Below are 13,980 nucleotides of genomic sequence, written 5' to 3' on the forward strand. Positions count from 1 at the left end.
TGCATCATATAATGTGTGTCATGGTATAATATGCTATACTGTCTCATTATGCAACGTCATGAAAATCTTACTGCTGCTCTGTGTTACAAAATCACGGAATAATTCAAAACGCATAATACTAAACTGAGTTTGTGATAAAATAAGCTAAATATTCTACATTATGTTTCATGATAAAATGTTACACTATACTTNTGAATGCATATGTGACTGCTCCAAAAGCAGGAAGTAAACTAAAACACAAGGCATTCTGGGTAAATACAACCAAAACAAATGTGTGTTTAGCTCTAGTGGGAGAAATGGCTTGTGGTCTTTCACCAAAGACAAAAGAGAAATCCTACATCCGTTAAACTCTGTTGCCACTCCATTTTGTTTTACATTGAGAAGTTTTCGTTTTGTTTCCTTCAGTGGTTCTTGATGCAGCGCCCCCACAGGCGAGGAGGTTAACAGGTTTTTCATAGGGTTAACTTCGTTTGACGCATAGCTAACCGTAACTAGCTGAAAATGTAAATGTAAATGCTGAAAATGTAACAAATGTTGCAGTTTTGATTCCTCATCAAACTGAGTATATCGGACTATGAGCTGTGAAAACTAAAGGTATTGTTCCAGGTTTTTCAGCACTTTAACAGTTTATTTCTCCTCGACTCTCAGGAATGTTCTGGTTTAAGACTGTGGTGGCCTGCGTTGGTCGGCTGGGGATCACCATGACCTTTGAGATGGTCGTTTTCGTAAACACTGAACTCTACCCAACATTTGTCCGGTAAGACTCTTTCTGTGTTTGTGTGCTTCGCTTGAGAAGCATCTTAAATCTCAGACTTGTTGTCTTTCTAGGAACTTTGGCGTGTCGGTTTGTTCCACTCTGTGTGACGTTGGGGGCATTGTCGCTCCTTTCCTGCTCTACAGACTCGCCGTCGTCTGGCTTGAGCTCCCACTCATCATTTTTGGTATGCTCTTAGTTTTTTTAAACAACCAACAGTGTAACTTAAGGAAAAAAGCAATAATGCAAAAACATAAGCTCTGAGTATTTTTGCTCTAGTTTCTAGTGGAAATATTTTAGTACACTTGAAATAAAAAAAAACTTGATTACAAGTAACTTTTCAGCAAAAAAGAGGAGCTTGTTTTATGTACTCATTTTAAGTAATAACTGAAACTTTGAGTTGTGACAAAAAATGAAAAGTAAACATGTTTATAAAGCTGAGTTTATAATTTGCTCTGCAGGATGCTTGGCCTTCGTGGCTGGTGGTTTAGTTCTCCTGCTTCCAGAAACCAGAGGTGTGCCGCTGCCTGACACCATCGACGATATCGAGTTTCCTGAGAGGTGAGCTGCATCCTACAAAAAAACCCTAACACAATAAGAGAATATTTTAAATGTCCAGTTTCATTCATGAATGTAGATTAAAGAATCAAACTGAAGAAAAGAAACGGAGTCTAAAAATTAAACCAATATTTTATCTACTAGCCAGCAGGGGGAGACATTATTTTTTACTGAAAAATAAAAGATTGACAGAGGAAACTAAACTTCCACAATAATCTTTTTTTTTTTACAACGGAGTATTAGGGCCAGGCTAAGAAATAGTGATAGAAATAAAAGTACATGTGGAAATACATAAAATAAAGTCGTACAAGAAAAAAGTTGTAATATTACAAAATGAGAATAAACTCACAATATAATGACTTTATTCTCATACAAGTTTATTCTAATAATATGTGTGTTTTTATTGTCTTAGCATCTCTTTAATTCTCTTTTTGTTGTCAGAGTTTTCATTATATTTCGACTTTATTCTTGTAATATGACTTTGTTCTCGTACGAGTTTATTTCCGCAATATTATGACTTCTCGCAATTCTCGTTATTTATTTTATTTATTTTTTCTTAGCCTGGCCCAATCTCTGTTGTCAATCTTTAACCATATCTAGAAAAATATTTAAAAAGTTGTGTTTATTATCTGTCTTCCTGAAGCGAACTAAGCTAAAATTTAGATTTTCTATCCTATAAATTAACTAATCGGCTTCAGATTTTTTTGCTAGTTGTTGCAGTCGTCGGTGAACAAAGGTTTTTCCGTGCATGATGTTTGTGTTCAGGGTGAAGGAAAAGACGAAGCTGCAGACCCAGCAGCTGGCCAACCTGCTGCCCAACAGCAACGTGTCGTCCTGCAAAGAACCAGCAGCTGTCTGATTTATTTATTTCTCTTCCTCAACTCTGTTTTCATATGTTTGGATTTATTAAAACCTTATATTGTTGCTGTACTATTCACATATTCACAGAAGTTAGAGCTAAGATGAATCTGCTTTTATGTTTTCTGCTGTTTGGCTACAGTATTAAATTATTAAAGAGTTTTATTCTAAATAAACTGGAGTGCTGAGCGTTTTTGTTCAGAGGTACAATTTTTTTGTGATTTTACTAATCTGCTTAAAATTGACGTGATGCTTTTCAGCCAGCAGAGGGCGATAATCATGCAGCTGAAACATATCGAGGCAGAAAATTGAAGTTTTTACTTCATGATTTCATGTTCAAACTAAATTGTCTATGAACCTTCATTAGTTCACAATAACTCGCCTTCATAATTTATTGTCTATATATTGTTTCTGGTCTGTTTATGTGGAGAAAAGTTACTTATATTTCTATGAAGAAGAAAAAAACAATCAGGAAGTTTTGCTGCTGTTGCGTTCCCATTTTAAGATTAAAAATGAAATAGAAAAAAGTATAAAAAGTAATTATCAATTATTCCTCATGTAAATATGATTTATGTTTTTAGAATAAGATTTAATAGGAGAGAAATTATTTCTGCTTTAGATATAAACATCTTAAACACGGCAGTTACATCATTCTGCCTTATTTCCACATTATTGTCAGTGTTTTAACTTTAAAGCTGACATCTGACATTTTTCTCAGCATTTCAAAATTTTTCTTGAAAGTTTTGACTTTATTCTGTATCGAAGAAAAAACATTTGTTTCTCCTGATCCTCCTTCCTTTATTTCAATTAATGTTTATTAAGCTGGTTATGGAGATGTTCTTTTTCTCTCCACTTAAAGCCGTTTGTAAATATGTAAATCATCGAATCCTAAACATTCCTGGATACTAATGATTATCTGTATTCCTTGAACCTGTGATTGTGTAATACTTCATTGAAAACAAAAAGCATGCTTGTGAATTTTAGTTACAAATTATGCCTATTAAAGTTTGGATAACTGCTCCGTCATTCACTCATTAAAAAGAATGAAGGTTTTCCCTCTTGTGCAGATTTTAGATTTTTTTTCACCAAACTTTTGGACTTTACCTCCGGACATTGACCTGCTTAGTGACGCAACATTTAAACGTTGGAAATCTCTGAGGGCAGACCTTTACAGTAAGCTGCAGTGAGCCGAACAGACCAGCATCAAACACTCAAACCTCAGCGTTTGGATGGCGACCTTTGATGACCTCCTGGAGGAGGCCGGCTCTTTCGGCCGCTGCCAGAAGCGGATCTTCGCCATGCTCTGCTTCTTGTCGTTGCCTTTCTCCGGCGTCTACGTTGGGATTGTCTTCCAGGGCTTCACGCCGGATCACTGGTGCCGGGACTCTGCGCTGGTGGAGAGGAGGGAGGCCTGCGGATGGAGCCTGGAGAAGAGTCGCATTCTGACGGCGCCGCTGGTCAACGTCTCAGGAGTCCTGCAGCACAGCAGCTGCGATCAGCATGAGGTGGACTGGAACAACACAGAACTCAACTGTGACCCAGAAGGACTGGACTTTAGCGGAGTGGCTGTTACACCATGCAAGGTCAGTTTCTTGCAATCGGATGCATTCAGCATTGCCACTTCTTAAGATTTTGTTTCTCTTTTTTATTATTATTCCATGTTCTGTATGTTTTCTGAGTTTATTCTGCATACTTCAACCGATTTTAACAATTCGTATATCAAAATGTTCAGCTTCTTCTGGGGAACTGCACTATTACTTTTGGTAATTTATCTATTCTACTTTTTGAAATATTTAATCTTTTATGTGAATTTCAACTCTATTGAAATGCATTGAAATTCTTCAGAATTCCACAAAATTTAGCACTTTGTGCTCCTTGACAGCTTACAGCTTCTGCCTACTTTAATGTAGAAACTCCATTCCACTTTTAATCCAGTCACAAGGAGTTAAATTATCTTCAAATGATTCATCTTTTTGATATCTCTTACAGTTTTTCTAAAATCACGATTTAAGTTCTATGCAGATTTTTGTCTGTTTCCAGTTTTTCAGTGTAATCCACTGGTGGATCTTCAGCTGCCAGAATGCGTCACTATAGTAACCGACATGTTTTGACGTTTGACTGCTGTTTCACGAACAAAATGCTGCTGTCTCGTCATATGTCACTATATAGAAATAATTTATGCATTGAAACGTAGCCACAGGTGTCTGCTTCGAGGGAATATAAGTGTTATTGATGTAAGTTTTAAAATTTTCTCTCCAACACTTCCTGAGTGCAGGCATGTCACTGCTTTGTCCATTGAACTTGATGTAAAAATATTTTCAGCTCCGTTTCTGTTTTTCTTTGAGCTCCATCTCTCTTCTGCTCTCTTCAGCATCTTCTCATGCGTTCATCTGGCAGATTTTTATTCTTGTGGTTGGCAAAGAACAGCAAATTTTCTAGTTTCTTAGTAAACTGAAAATGCAGCATCTCAAACCTTCTACCTTAGTATATAGGAAGTTTTCCAGCTGATGGCATAAACAAGTTCCTGTAGAGCCCCAGTATCTACATAAAATAAGTCACACATTATATGGAATTAAAATAATTTTTATTGCCTCAGTGTATTTCTGACCTCTGCAACAGGTGAAAGTGTATTTTTAATTCTGCCCTCTAGTGGAAAAGTTGTAGAATACAAGAACCTGGAAATGTGTCACTGCTTCAATTACACTGTTATGCCAACAATACAATGAAATAAACTGACTTATTTCTTTCTTTCTCATTAGACCTACACATTTACACCATCAGATGGGACAAATGTTTAGGTCACATTTCGCTGGTGCAAAGTGTGCAAGACTAATTTCCCCCACTCTCATGGAGAACAAGACACAAAGGACCAAGCAATTTTTCATTTTTGTCTCTCCAGCGGTGTAACCTTATTTGTGAAAGTCTTAGTTATTGAAGGTCAGAGAACTGGGTTTATAACGTAATGATCGACGGCCATCTGACAATGGAGGTAAACAACCGCTGTGATGTTCTGGCAGTCATCGCCTTTTCAGATCCTTGTTTTTGATCTCTGAATGTCGGAAAGGGATAAACAAAAAAGACAAAACCGTTCACCTCTGATTCAGGAACAAGTCTTCATCTGTGACCTCCGTTCTGCTAAAGGATTACTGAAGCAAATTCTCCAGGCTCTAAAGTTTTGAAAAACATCCAAATTCATAACCTTGTAACACTGGGTGAAAAATAACAATAAATGTACAGAAGACAATGTTGCTCTTCTCAGAAATGATCACTGTATTGGTGTTTGCTTTTCTTGTTAGCTCCTCTGTGACCCTGAAGTTACATAAAGATGTAAACAATCTTTTAAAAAACTTTTTTTTTTTCCTGTTTGTGAGGCAGCAGAGCTGCTCCACATTCATGTTTTCTCCTCTTGCTCCCATCCTGCAAAAATGTAACGGGGTTGTTTACATCTGGAGCTGTGAAAGAAGCAACAAATGTCTCTTTGTGGCGTCAGACGAACTAATTACCTAGGAACAAATGTCATTTTTGTTGTAAATTTTTTATATATATATGTCGTATTCATGCAACAGCTGCCAACGCTTCCATCAGTGTCAGTAGTTTAGTCAGGGAGGGTGTGCAGGGTTGGAATGAAAAGTTTAATTTGCATCCTTTCAGTATGCCTCATTTCCCATTAATGTCAATTAATGTCAATCAGGCAGTTAAATTAGACAAATCATGCAGTTGTTTATGTTAGTAAATGGTTTTTAAGTGGGTGTCGGTTATTTCACACTTTTAGTGTTGGTCTTTATGCTCAATTTTTTTAAGTTCACCAGTTGTCCACCACAGGATGAAGTACCTGCTTTAACCACCAAAATAAAATCAATTAAAGTGAGTTTCCACAATCTGCTCGTTAGAAGTGTTTCCATTGCGAAATTTGGTCAAAAAATGCAATTTTGGTGTTGAGTTGTTTTCATTTCACAGAAAACATTCTTGTCCAATATGAGTTTGCTTTTAAGACATTTTTATAACTGACATCTTTAATACTATCCCAAACACCCGCCAACATGGCAACTCCAGAACTCCAAAGGTTTAGGTGTCCTTCACTTGTTTTTAATGAACCAGTTTCTTTTTTATTTTGTTTTCTGTCTTTCAGGAAGGATGGGAATATCATTATCAAGGCAGGAAGTCATTTGTCACTGAGGTGAGAAAGAAATATGTGCATTTGACGAAAAGGTAAAAAAAAATTATAACAGTTAAAAACGTACAAAAACGTACAAAAATGGTAAAATTACTCGTGAGACATTGTGTACGACTACACAGTGTTTAATTGTTTCATACGTCTTAAAATATAATACTTGTAAAGAAAACACAGAGCTGATCCCAGTGTGAACCACGGTTACCCGCGGCAACAGAAAAAGGGGGAGGAGCCGTCAGTTACTGGTTGCTATGGCAACCACCAACCGTCAGGAGCAAGAGAGCTGGGTAGACCAAAAACTGTCTGGAAAAACAATGTCTTGACTAAACAAAATAAATTCAAAGCATAAAATAACACATTTTGGCAAACTTGACATCTTTAATCACTAAAATAAATTTTTTTTGTACATGTCCACCCTGTGCTGCACCACTCTGACACCTGACACCCAGTTATCTCACAGGATTGGCTTCTTGTTTTTATTTTATCATTTTCACTTTGCAATTTTTCACATTTTCTATTGAAATATTTTCAGTTCAACCTGGTGTGTTCAGATGGATGGCTGGTGGATATGTACCAGTCAACTCTCAACATGGGCTTCCTGGTTGGCAGCTTTGCTTTTGGTTACCTTGCGGACAGGTAGGGCCGTGATAAATACCTACACAGAATAACAAAAATATCCCAAAAAAGTAAGAATAAACAAACTTTTAGCCATTTGTTTACAAACAGACAGTAGTTTAAAATTAGGAGTATTAGCAAAATCTATCATGTGCTGTTTTTGCTTTTTCTCTCTGTAGATTTGGACGGATGAAGAGTTTCCTCATCTCCAACGTGATAAACGTAGTAGCAGGAATCGGTTTGGCTGTAGTACCAAACTACATCGTCATCCTGGTGCTCAGGGCCATCTTCGGCTTCAGCGTCAAAGGAGGCTGGATGGCCATATATGTGCTGCGTAATGATGAGCGTCCACATTTTGTCTTCTTCTCTCTTTAAAACAGAACGTGGCTTAATGTTCTGCCTTTTCTGTTGTTTTAGTAACAGAATTAGTTGGGGTAAAGTACAGACGCACAGTCGGCATTTTGTACCAGATGTTCTTCAGTATTGGGCTCCTCATCCTCCCTCTGCTCGCCTACTTCATCACTGACTGGCGCTGGCTGCAGGTTGCCTTCACGGCACCATATGTTCTTTATTTTGCTTACTACTGGTAATAAACTGCAGTTTTTGGTCCTTATGTAAATACTTGCAGCTGAATGATGGCCTTCATTTTTACTATTTTTGTAATCTGTCCCTATGGATGGTTTTCTTTTGTAGTAAATTAGGATATCGAAAGAATTTAATCCTCAGATTTCTTCAAAAATACTCCTGTATTATAATTGTGTATCTTTCTATGCATCTGATATGTAACAAGTATTTATTACACAGTTATTACCAGCCAAACACATTTTACATGACTAGGTTTGCAATGCATGTAAAATTAATGTGTCCTTTCATATTTATGCTGCAATTGCAATCCAAATAGTGCAGCATAGCATTGCTAATTAATGTAATTCATGCTACACAATGCAGACTCTCTGTCTGCACAGATGAAGATTCACTCTCCACAGCAAGCAAAATGCTTCTACTCAATAATCTGACAATTATCTGATAACTTAGAGACACATATAATCTATGTAGCACTAAACATTGATCCCAAGATGGTCAAGGACTGAACAAAAAAAAAAATATATAATAGTGACACCATGATAAAAGTATAAGGTGAAATAATACTAAATTAACATACGCAGATTCAAAGAAATGTGCAAATGAGTAGGATAATTTAAAAAATGTTCATGTACGTGTATATTTGTATAAAAAAAACAAACTTATCAAGAATTTTAAAAAGTTGAAAATAACAGCAGGAATGTTATCACTTACAGAGTTTATTGGGAGTAGTGATGGTTTTAAAGTCTTCCAGCTGCCAGGAGGAAGGATCTGTGATAACGCTCCTTTGTGCAAACAGGATTAAGCAGTCCGTTACTGAAAGGGCTTGAGTTTGTCCATTAGAGATGTGATTTTAACAAGCAACTTCAGCAATTTTGTGATGCTACAGATTAAAAACTTCATTTTATGGCATGAAGAATTTCCACTGGACTCTGCCAGTTCTTTCTTTCGATCTGAACATTTTCTATGTTCTGTTGATGGTAGAATCACAGAACAACAGAGGCCACATTTTCACCTTTGCTCTGATGATCACCTGAAACATTAACTCATTTTCCAGAGTTTTAGCACAGAGCAGATTCACTGTGTTGGTGCATGGCTAAGCTGGAACATAAGTCCAGTGAACGTATCCAACCGTTAATAAATCTCTATGCCAAGCAAATGATTCATCTATTGATTAGAAGAACGAGGTCCAGGAAAGCTTTTCTGAGAACTTATTAATCCTCTCAGTTTATGCAACCTGCATTCTGCTGCTGTCAGAATACAGGTAACTGATCTTATGAAAATTATAAAGAAACGACCCTTTTGCCTGCTTGGAGATTAAAATGTTTCTGTGGTTTTATCTGCCAGGTTTATCCCAGAGTCTCCAAGGTGGCTCATCTCTCAAAACAATTCCTCAAAAGCTCTGGAAATAACCAAGGCTATTGCCAAGGAGAACAGGAAGAAACTCTCCTCTCATTTTGAGGTAAATCCTGTCATTAGTCTATTCCTTTCCTCTGAAGTGGAAGGATTTAGATTATTTTCTTTAACAAGGTTTAAGTACATTTTTATTTTGCTTTGATAAAAGAATACATTAATACAATAAAGAGAACATTTTTAATAGGCTTCCTTCACTCCATCACTTCAGCATGTATTTGTACATTCATTGAGTTTGACCAGGAATATATTAAAATCACAAAATAAAATTGTAGTAAGTAGTTACATTTACTTTAGTAAAATTTCTGGATTCTCTACTCAAAGAGTAAAAAACAAACATGTTTAACCAGAAACCTAACATATTTTAAACTACTGGTAGTACTGGATAATTTAATCCATAACTGCATTACTGTTGCTATTGTAATTTTAGTGAAATGTGTCTTATCATAGGTACTAATTGGTGATGAAGTTGACTCCACCTCTGCCTCGTTGTTGGACTTGATCAGAACTCCCAATATGAGAAAACACACTTTCATCCTCATGTTTAACTGGTCAGGCTCATCTAAAGCATCAGATCATTCCAGCCCTGCACAGAGGAAAGATTTAACCTTTCATGTCTTTATTCCTTAGGTTCACCAGCGCTGTGGTTTATCAGGGCCTCATCATGCGGGTGGGGATAACAGGAGGAAACGTCTACATCGACTTCCTCATCTCCAGTCTGGTTGAGTTTCCCGCCGCGTTCCTCATCCTGTTGACGATTGAGCGGATCGGCCGTCGGCTTCCCTTTGCATCCGCCAACATCGTAGCTGGAATCTCCTGCATCGTCACTGCTTTCATTCCTGACAGTAAGACTTAAAGGCTAAAATTTGGAAGAAGCATAAAACCAGCCACTGCATAAATACTTTGTTCTTCAGGTATGTTCTGGTTAAAGACCATAGTGGCCTGCATCGGTCGGCTGGGGATCACCATGGCCTTTGAGATGGTGGTGTTTGTTAACACTGAGCTCTACCCGACTTGTGTCAGGTGATCAATGAATAAGCATCCGTTGGGCTGACTGTTTTTGATGACTTCATTAATGTACCATATAACTAATCTCTCTAACCTTTTGTTGTAGGAACCTCGGAGTGTCGGTTTGCTCCACTCTTTGTGATATTGGAGGAATTGTTTCTCCCTTCTTGCTCTACAGACTGGCCAGCATCTGGCTTGAACTGCCTCTCATTATCTTTGGTAGGTTTCTGATTATATGTTCCGTTGTGTTGGATTGACATCCAGGTACCTGGGCAATCCAAATGCCTTTGCTACTGTTTGCAGTCTGATCGATGTTAGTAACTTTGTTTCTCACCTGGTCTTCAACTTCTTTATATTGCTTTCTGGGATCTTAAAGCCTACTTCATGTTGTCACTCAGGTTCTTTCTAAGTGATTTCTTGATTTTTACAGGCCAGGCAGGGACTGGCTGCTGAAATTGGACCAAACAATGTGTTTTTTTAGTATTTGTGATTTAACAGGATAAATATTTTTGAACAGTGCCAGTTGATTTTTTTTCTGAAGAAACTAAATCACTATTTAAAAACTGTATTTTGGTTTTTACACAGGATGTCTGATGATTTCAAATATTAAATGTGACACAAAAAAAACAAAGATAGAATGAATTACCATAATACTGAAAGTGGCAAAGCTCCAAAGATGTCTTAATCTGGTATAAACTGATCTTAAGTTAATGAAAAAAAGCAAATACTGACCAGAGCCGTCTGGTTCAGGTTAAAGTTGATCCACTTTGGCTTCTTTGACCTTCTTGTTATCCTGAACAGGAGCTGTAGCTCTGGTAGCTGGAGGTTTGGTTCTGCTGCTGCCTGAAACCAGAGGAGTTGCTCTGCCTGATACCATCGAGGACGTTGAGTTTCCTCATCGGTAAAAAACCCCACTAACCCTTCATGCTAAGTCTTCAGTAAGACTTTAGCATTTTATCCTGTAACTTATATGTTGTAGATTTATTGTGTTTTGACACACTATAATTCAATTTTATTGTTATTCACTTAAAGTCTTTTGTTTTCTCAGGAAAAAGGGGAAACGAGAAGAAAATTAGGAAGTGAAGCACGTCTTGAAAACTAATGAAGTGGCTTAGTTTTATTTTAACAAATTAGCTCCAACTTAAGAAATTAGTTTTTTTATGTGTTTTTAATACAAAGTCTTACTTCTAAAGTTAGGCATTTTATTGTTTTTTCACAATACAACATGATGGTCAGCTTTTTAGTTGGCTTCTATTGTTTTCTTGGTCCAGTCAACAAAAAAGGTTTAAGTCGACCTGAAATGCCCTGGAATCAATTTACAACTGGATTTTAAAACATAATGTTCAAAACTGAAGTTTCAACAAAAATTACATTTTTCTTCCTCTTTTTGTCTAGTTTTTTTTATTGTGGCACTTAAACATCGCACTACAAAACACATCATAAAATAAATTAATCATTCAATAATTGTCAAAAAAACATAACAGAACATACATTATGGTAAAATGTCATCGTATTTTGTGTGTGGAAAACATTTAGCGCTACAAAGTTGCAAATGCTTAATATAATTTGTGTTGTATTAATAATATTGTTCTACACTGTGTGAAAAATACATTCAACAGTATTGTTTTATGTTTAACTGTTACTGCAAAACATATTGTACTGTACTATATGTATCATGACAAAATAAATCATATATGTCTTTAACAAAAAAATGTAGACTGCTATATTTTATAATACCCATTATAATATACTGTCTGATGGTAAAATGTACTATACTACATGTACCACACCATACCACTGTATAAAATACATTATAGTTCAAATGTGAAAATTAAGCCATACTGTATATAAGTATCAGAGTATACAGTATACATACTATTCTATATCATCATAATGTGCATCATATAATGTGTGTCATGGTATAATATGCTATACTGTCTCATTATGCAACGTCATGAAAATCTTACTGCTGCTCTGTGTTACAAAATCACGGAATAATTCAAAACGCATAATACTAAACTGAGTTTGTGATAAAATAAGCTAAATATTCTATATTATGTTTCATGATAAAATGTTACACTATACTTAATGTTATAATTGGCTAATTGACATTTGCATTAATAAGCATAAGCATTTGGACAGGTGTACCTAATAAAGTGGCCAGTGAGTGTATGTCAGAGTACACTGTTTGACACACTGTGGTTTAGTGTGGTCTCATGGTAAAAAAATAGCAGAAAATTAGTGTATTAAAAAAACCTACATTGTGGTAACCATTGTGTAAAAAATAAGTCAGTTTGTTAATTTTAAATCACCTCATTTTGTGTCATGATGAAATAAACCATACTGAACTACGTGTCAGATCATAAATCACCATGTTGTGTGTAATGTGATAAATGCATAATGATACACTTGGTCATTATAAAACCAAACATGTAAAATTATGTGTCATGATAAATATATATTCTATGCTCATGACAGTACAGTACGATGAATTTTACACACATGGTTTAACATAACATGTTTTATTATGAGTACAGTAAAATGTATGTTACACACAATAGTATAATGTATTCAACATAGTGCAACATGCTACGTTCTACTGCAATAGAGTATAGTGACTGTGGAAGAAATAAGAAAAAAATGTTTGACGTTGAGGTTTAACATTTTTATTGAAATTTAAAATCAATGAAACACAATTTGACATTACATGAGACAAACTGACAGCGCTGGGCTCAGCGTTAATCAGATTCCCTTTGAAGATGATGAATGTCTGACTTCAATCGTCATAATAGTCATCTGCTTTAGAAAAAGATGAAAAAATTGTCATTAACTGGATATTAACTCATCAGTGCATTCATTCATGTTTGCAAACTCATGTTAGATGAAAGAAAATCTTAAAATGTAGGCATACAATGCATCCTACTAGATAAATATCATTTAAAGTTAGAAAATAAAAATCTTTTACTTCAGAAAAATTTTCAAGATATTTTTGAGTATACTTAAGCAAAATTCACAACTGAGAAACAAATTGATTTCTGTAGCTAATCGTAGCTAAACATTTACAGTACTGAAATGTTTGGTTGCAACAAATCACAAAAATCACAAAACCAAATTGTCCTTCAAACTCATAAAGCTCCATCACATATCAGAAACCTGATTGTTTACTGCTGATCGTACAAGACTTTTTCAAACCAGATTCTCTTTTTAAACTATTCTTGCCATTTTAATGCTGCATTGAACAGTTGTTAAACTCAGAAAATGTCTCTGAGAAAATGAGCAACAGCTTGTGTTCTTTATGGCCCAATTGGTGACAACACTCCTGTTAGCATGACTTCATTAGCCTGATACTTCCAACCATCGTTTACAACTGAACAAACCTTTTTGATTAGAGATTAAATATCTTCAGAAAACCAAAATGAAGACCAGTTAACTTCAATGTAAACACTTTTAATTACATACATAACTTAGACATATTTTGTATTTACTGTACCTCCAATAGAGTAGACAGAACATTGTTGCACGTTGCAGTATTCCCAATCGTTGTTATGGATGTAACACCATGGTCGGATTCCCGTTCCCAGCACATTACGACAATAATTATTGTCTAAATCACTGAAAACAATTTAAAAAAAGCAACTTTTGTTACCAAATATTATGTGTAAATAATGCCACTAACGCATATAAAATAAACTTTATATTCATCAGTTGAATTTCTTTCTATTATAATAATAATATTGTCATTTTTTTAACATAACTTATTCAACTATTGTTCTGTTTATTGAGAGTAGGTTGTGTCTCCTACCTGCAGGGGTATAGTTCAGGTGTATAGCGAGTTTCCGACCACCTTTTGCATTTATTACCTTTCTCAGTCACAGAAATTGTGCCGCGGTAGTTTTTACCATTACCAGTTATACAGTTCAGCTCAGGAGTGATAGGAGGAGGCGCTGATGCTAAAATAAGAAGAAAGTTGACAAAGTTCGCTGTTAGAAAACAAATCAATCAATCAATCAAATTTTATTTT

General features: G+C 35.7%; 3 protein-coding genes across 3 annotated transcripts in view; 2 read left to right on the forward strand and 1 right to left on the reverse strand.

Annotated features, from left to right (window-relative positions):
• Positions 1-392: 392 nt before the first annotated feature.
• Positions 393-2,363, forward strand: LOC103152683 (solute carrier family 22 member 3-like). The gene is made up of 4 exons (XM_007573249.2): positions 393-757; positions 829-941; positions 1,216-1,315; positions 2,078-2,363. Exons 1-4 carry the CDS (start codon positions 651-653, stop codon positions 2,169-2,171), a joined length of 414 nt encoding a protein of 137 aa, XP_007573311.1. The 5' UTR covers positions 393-650; the 3' UTR covers positions 2,172-2,363.
• A 955-nt stretch (positions 2,364-3,318) lies between these two features.
• Positions 3,319-11,671, forward strand: LOC103152684 (solute carrier family 22 member 2-like). The gene is made up of 12 exons (XM_016661312.1): positions 3,319-3,753; positions 6,300-6,347; positions 6,874-6,977; positions 7,136-7,290; positions 7,374-7,542; positions 8,886-9,000; positions 9,402-9,502; positions 9,582-9,796; positions 9,866-9,974; positions 10,066-10,178; positions 10,761-10,860; positions 11,008-11,671. The coding sequence occupies exons 1-12, from the start codon at positions 3,400-3,402 to the stop codon at positions 11,033-11,035; spliced, it is 1,611 nt and encodes a 536-aa protein (XP_016516798.1). The 5' UTR covers positions 3,319-3,399; the 3' UTR covers positions 11,036-11,671.
• A 1,252-nt stretch (positions 11,672-12,923) lies between these two features.
• Positions 12,924-13,980, reverse strand: part of plg (plasminogen) — a 35,643-nt gene continuing 34,586 nt past the window's right edge. Inside the window, exons 45-46 of the mRNA XM_016661301.1 lie at positions 13,762-13,909; positions 12,924-13,571 (exon numbers count right to left, since the gene is read on the reverse strand). Of these exons, the coding sequence (XP_016516787.1) occupies positions 13,424-13,571; positions 13,762-13,909 (296 nt within the window). The 3' untranslated portion in view covers positions 12,924-13,423. The remainder of the gene's footprint in view (positions 13,572-13,761; positions 13,910-13,980) is intronic.

Source organism: Poecilia formosa, unplaced genomic scaffold (assembly GCF_000485575.1).
Source record: "Poecilia formosa unplaced genomic scaffold, Poecilia_formosa-5.1.2 Scaffold322, whole genome shotgun sequence".
In the NCBI taxonomy this organism is placed as follows: domain Eukaryota; kingdom Metazoa; phylum Chordata; class Actinopteri; order Cyprinodontiformes; family Poeciliidae; genus Poecilia; species Poecilia formosa.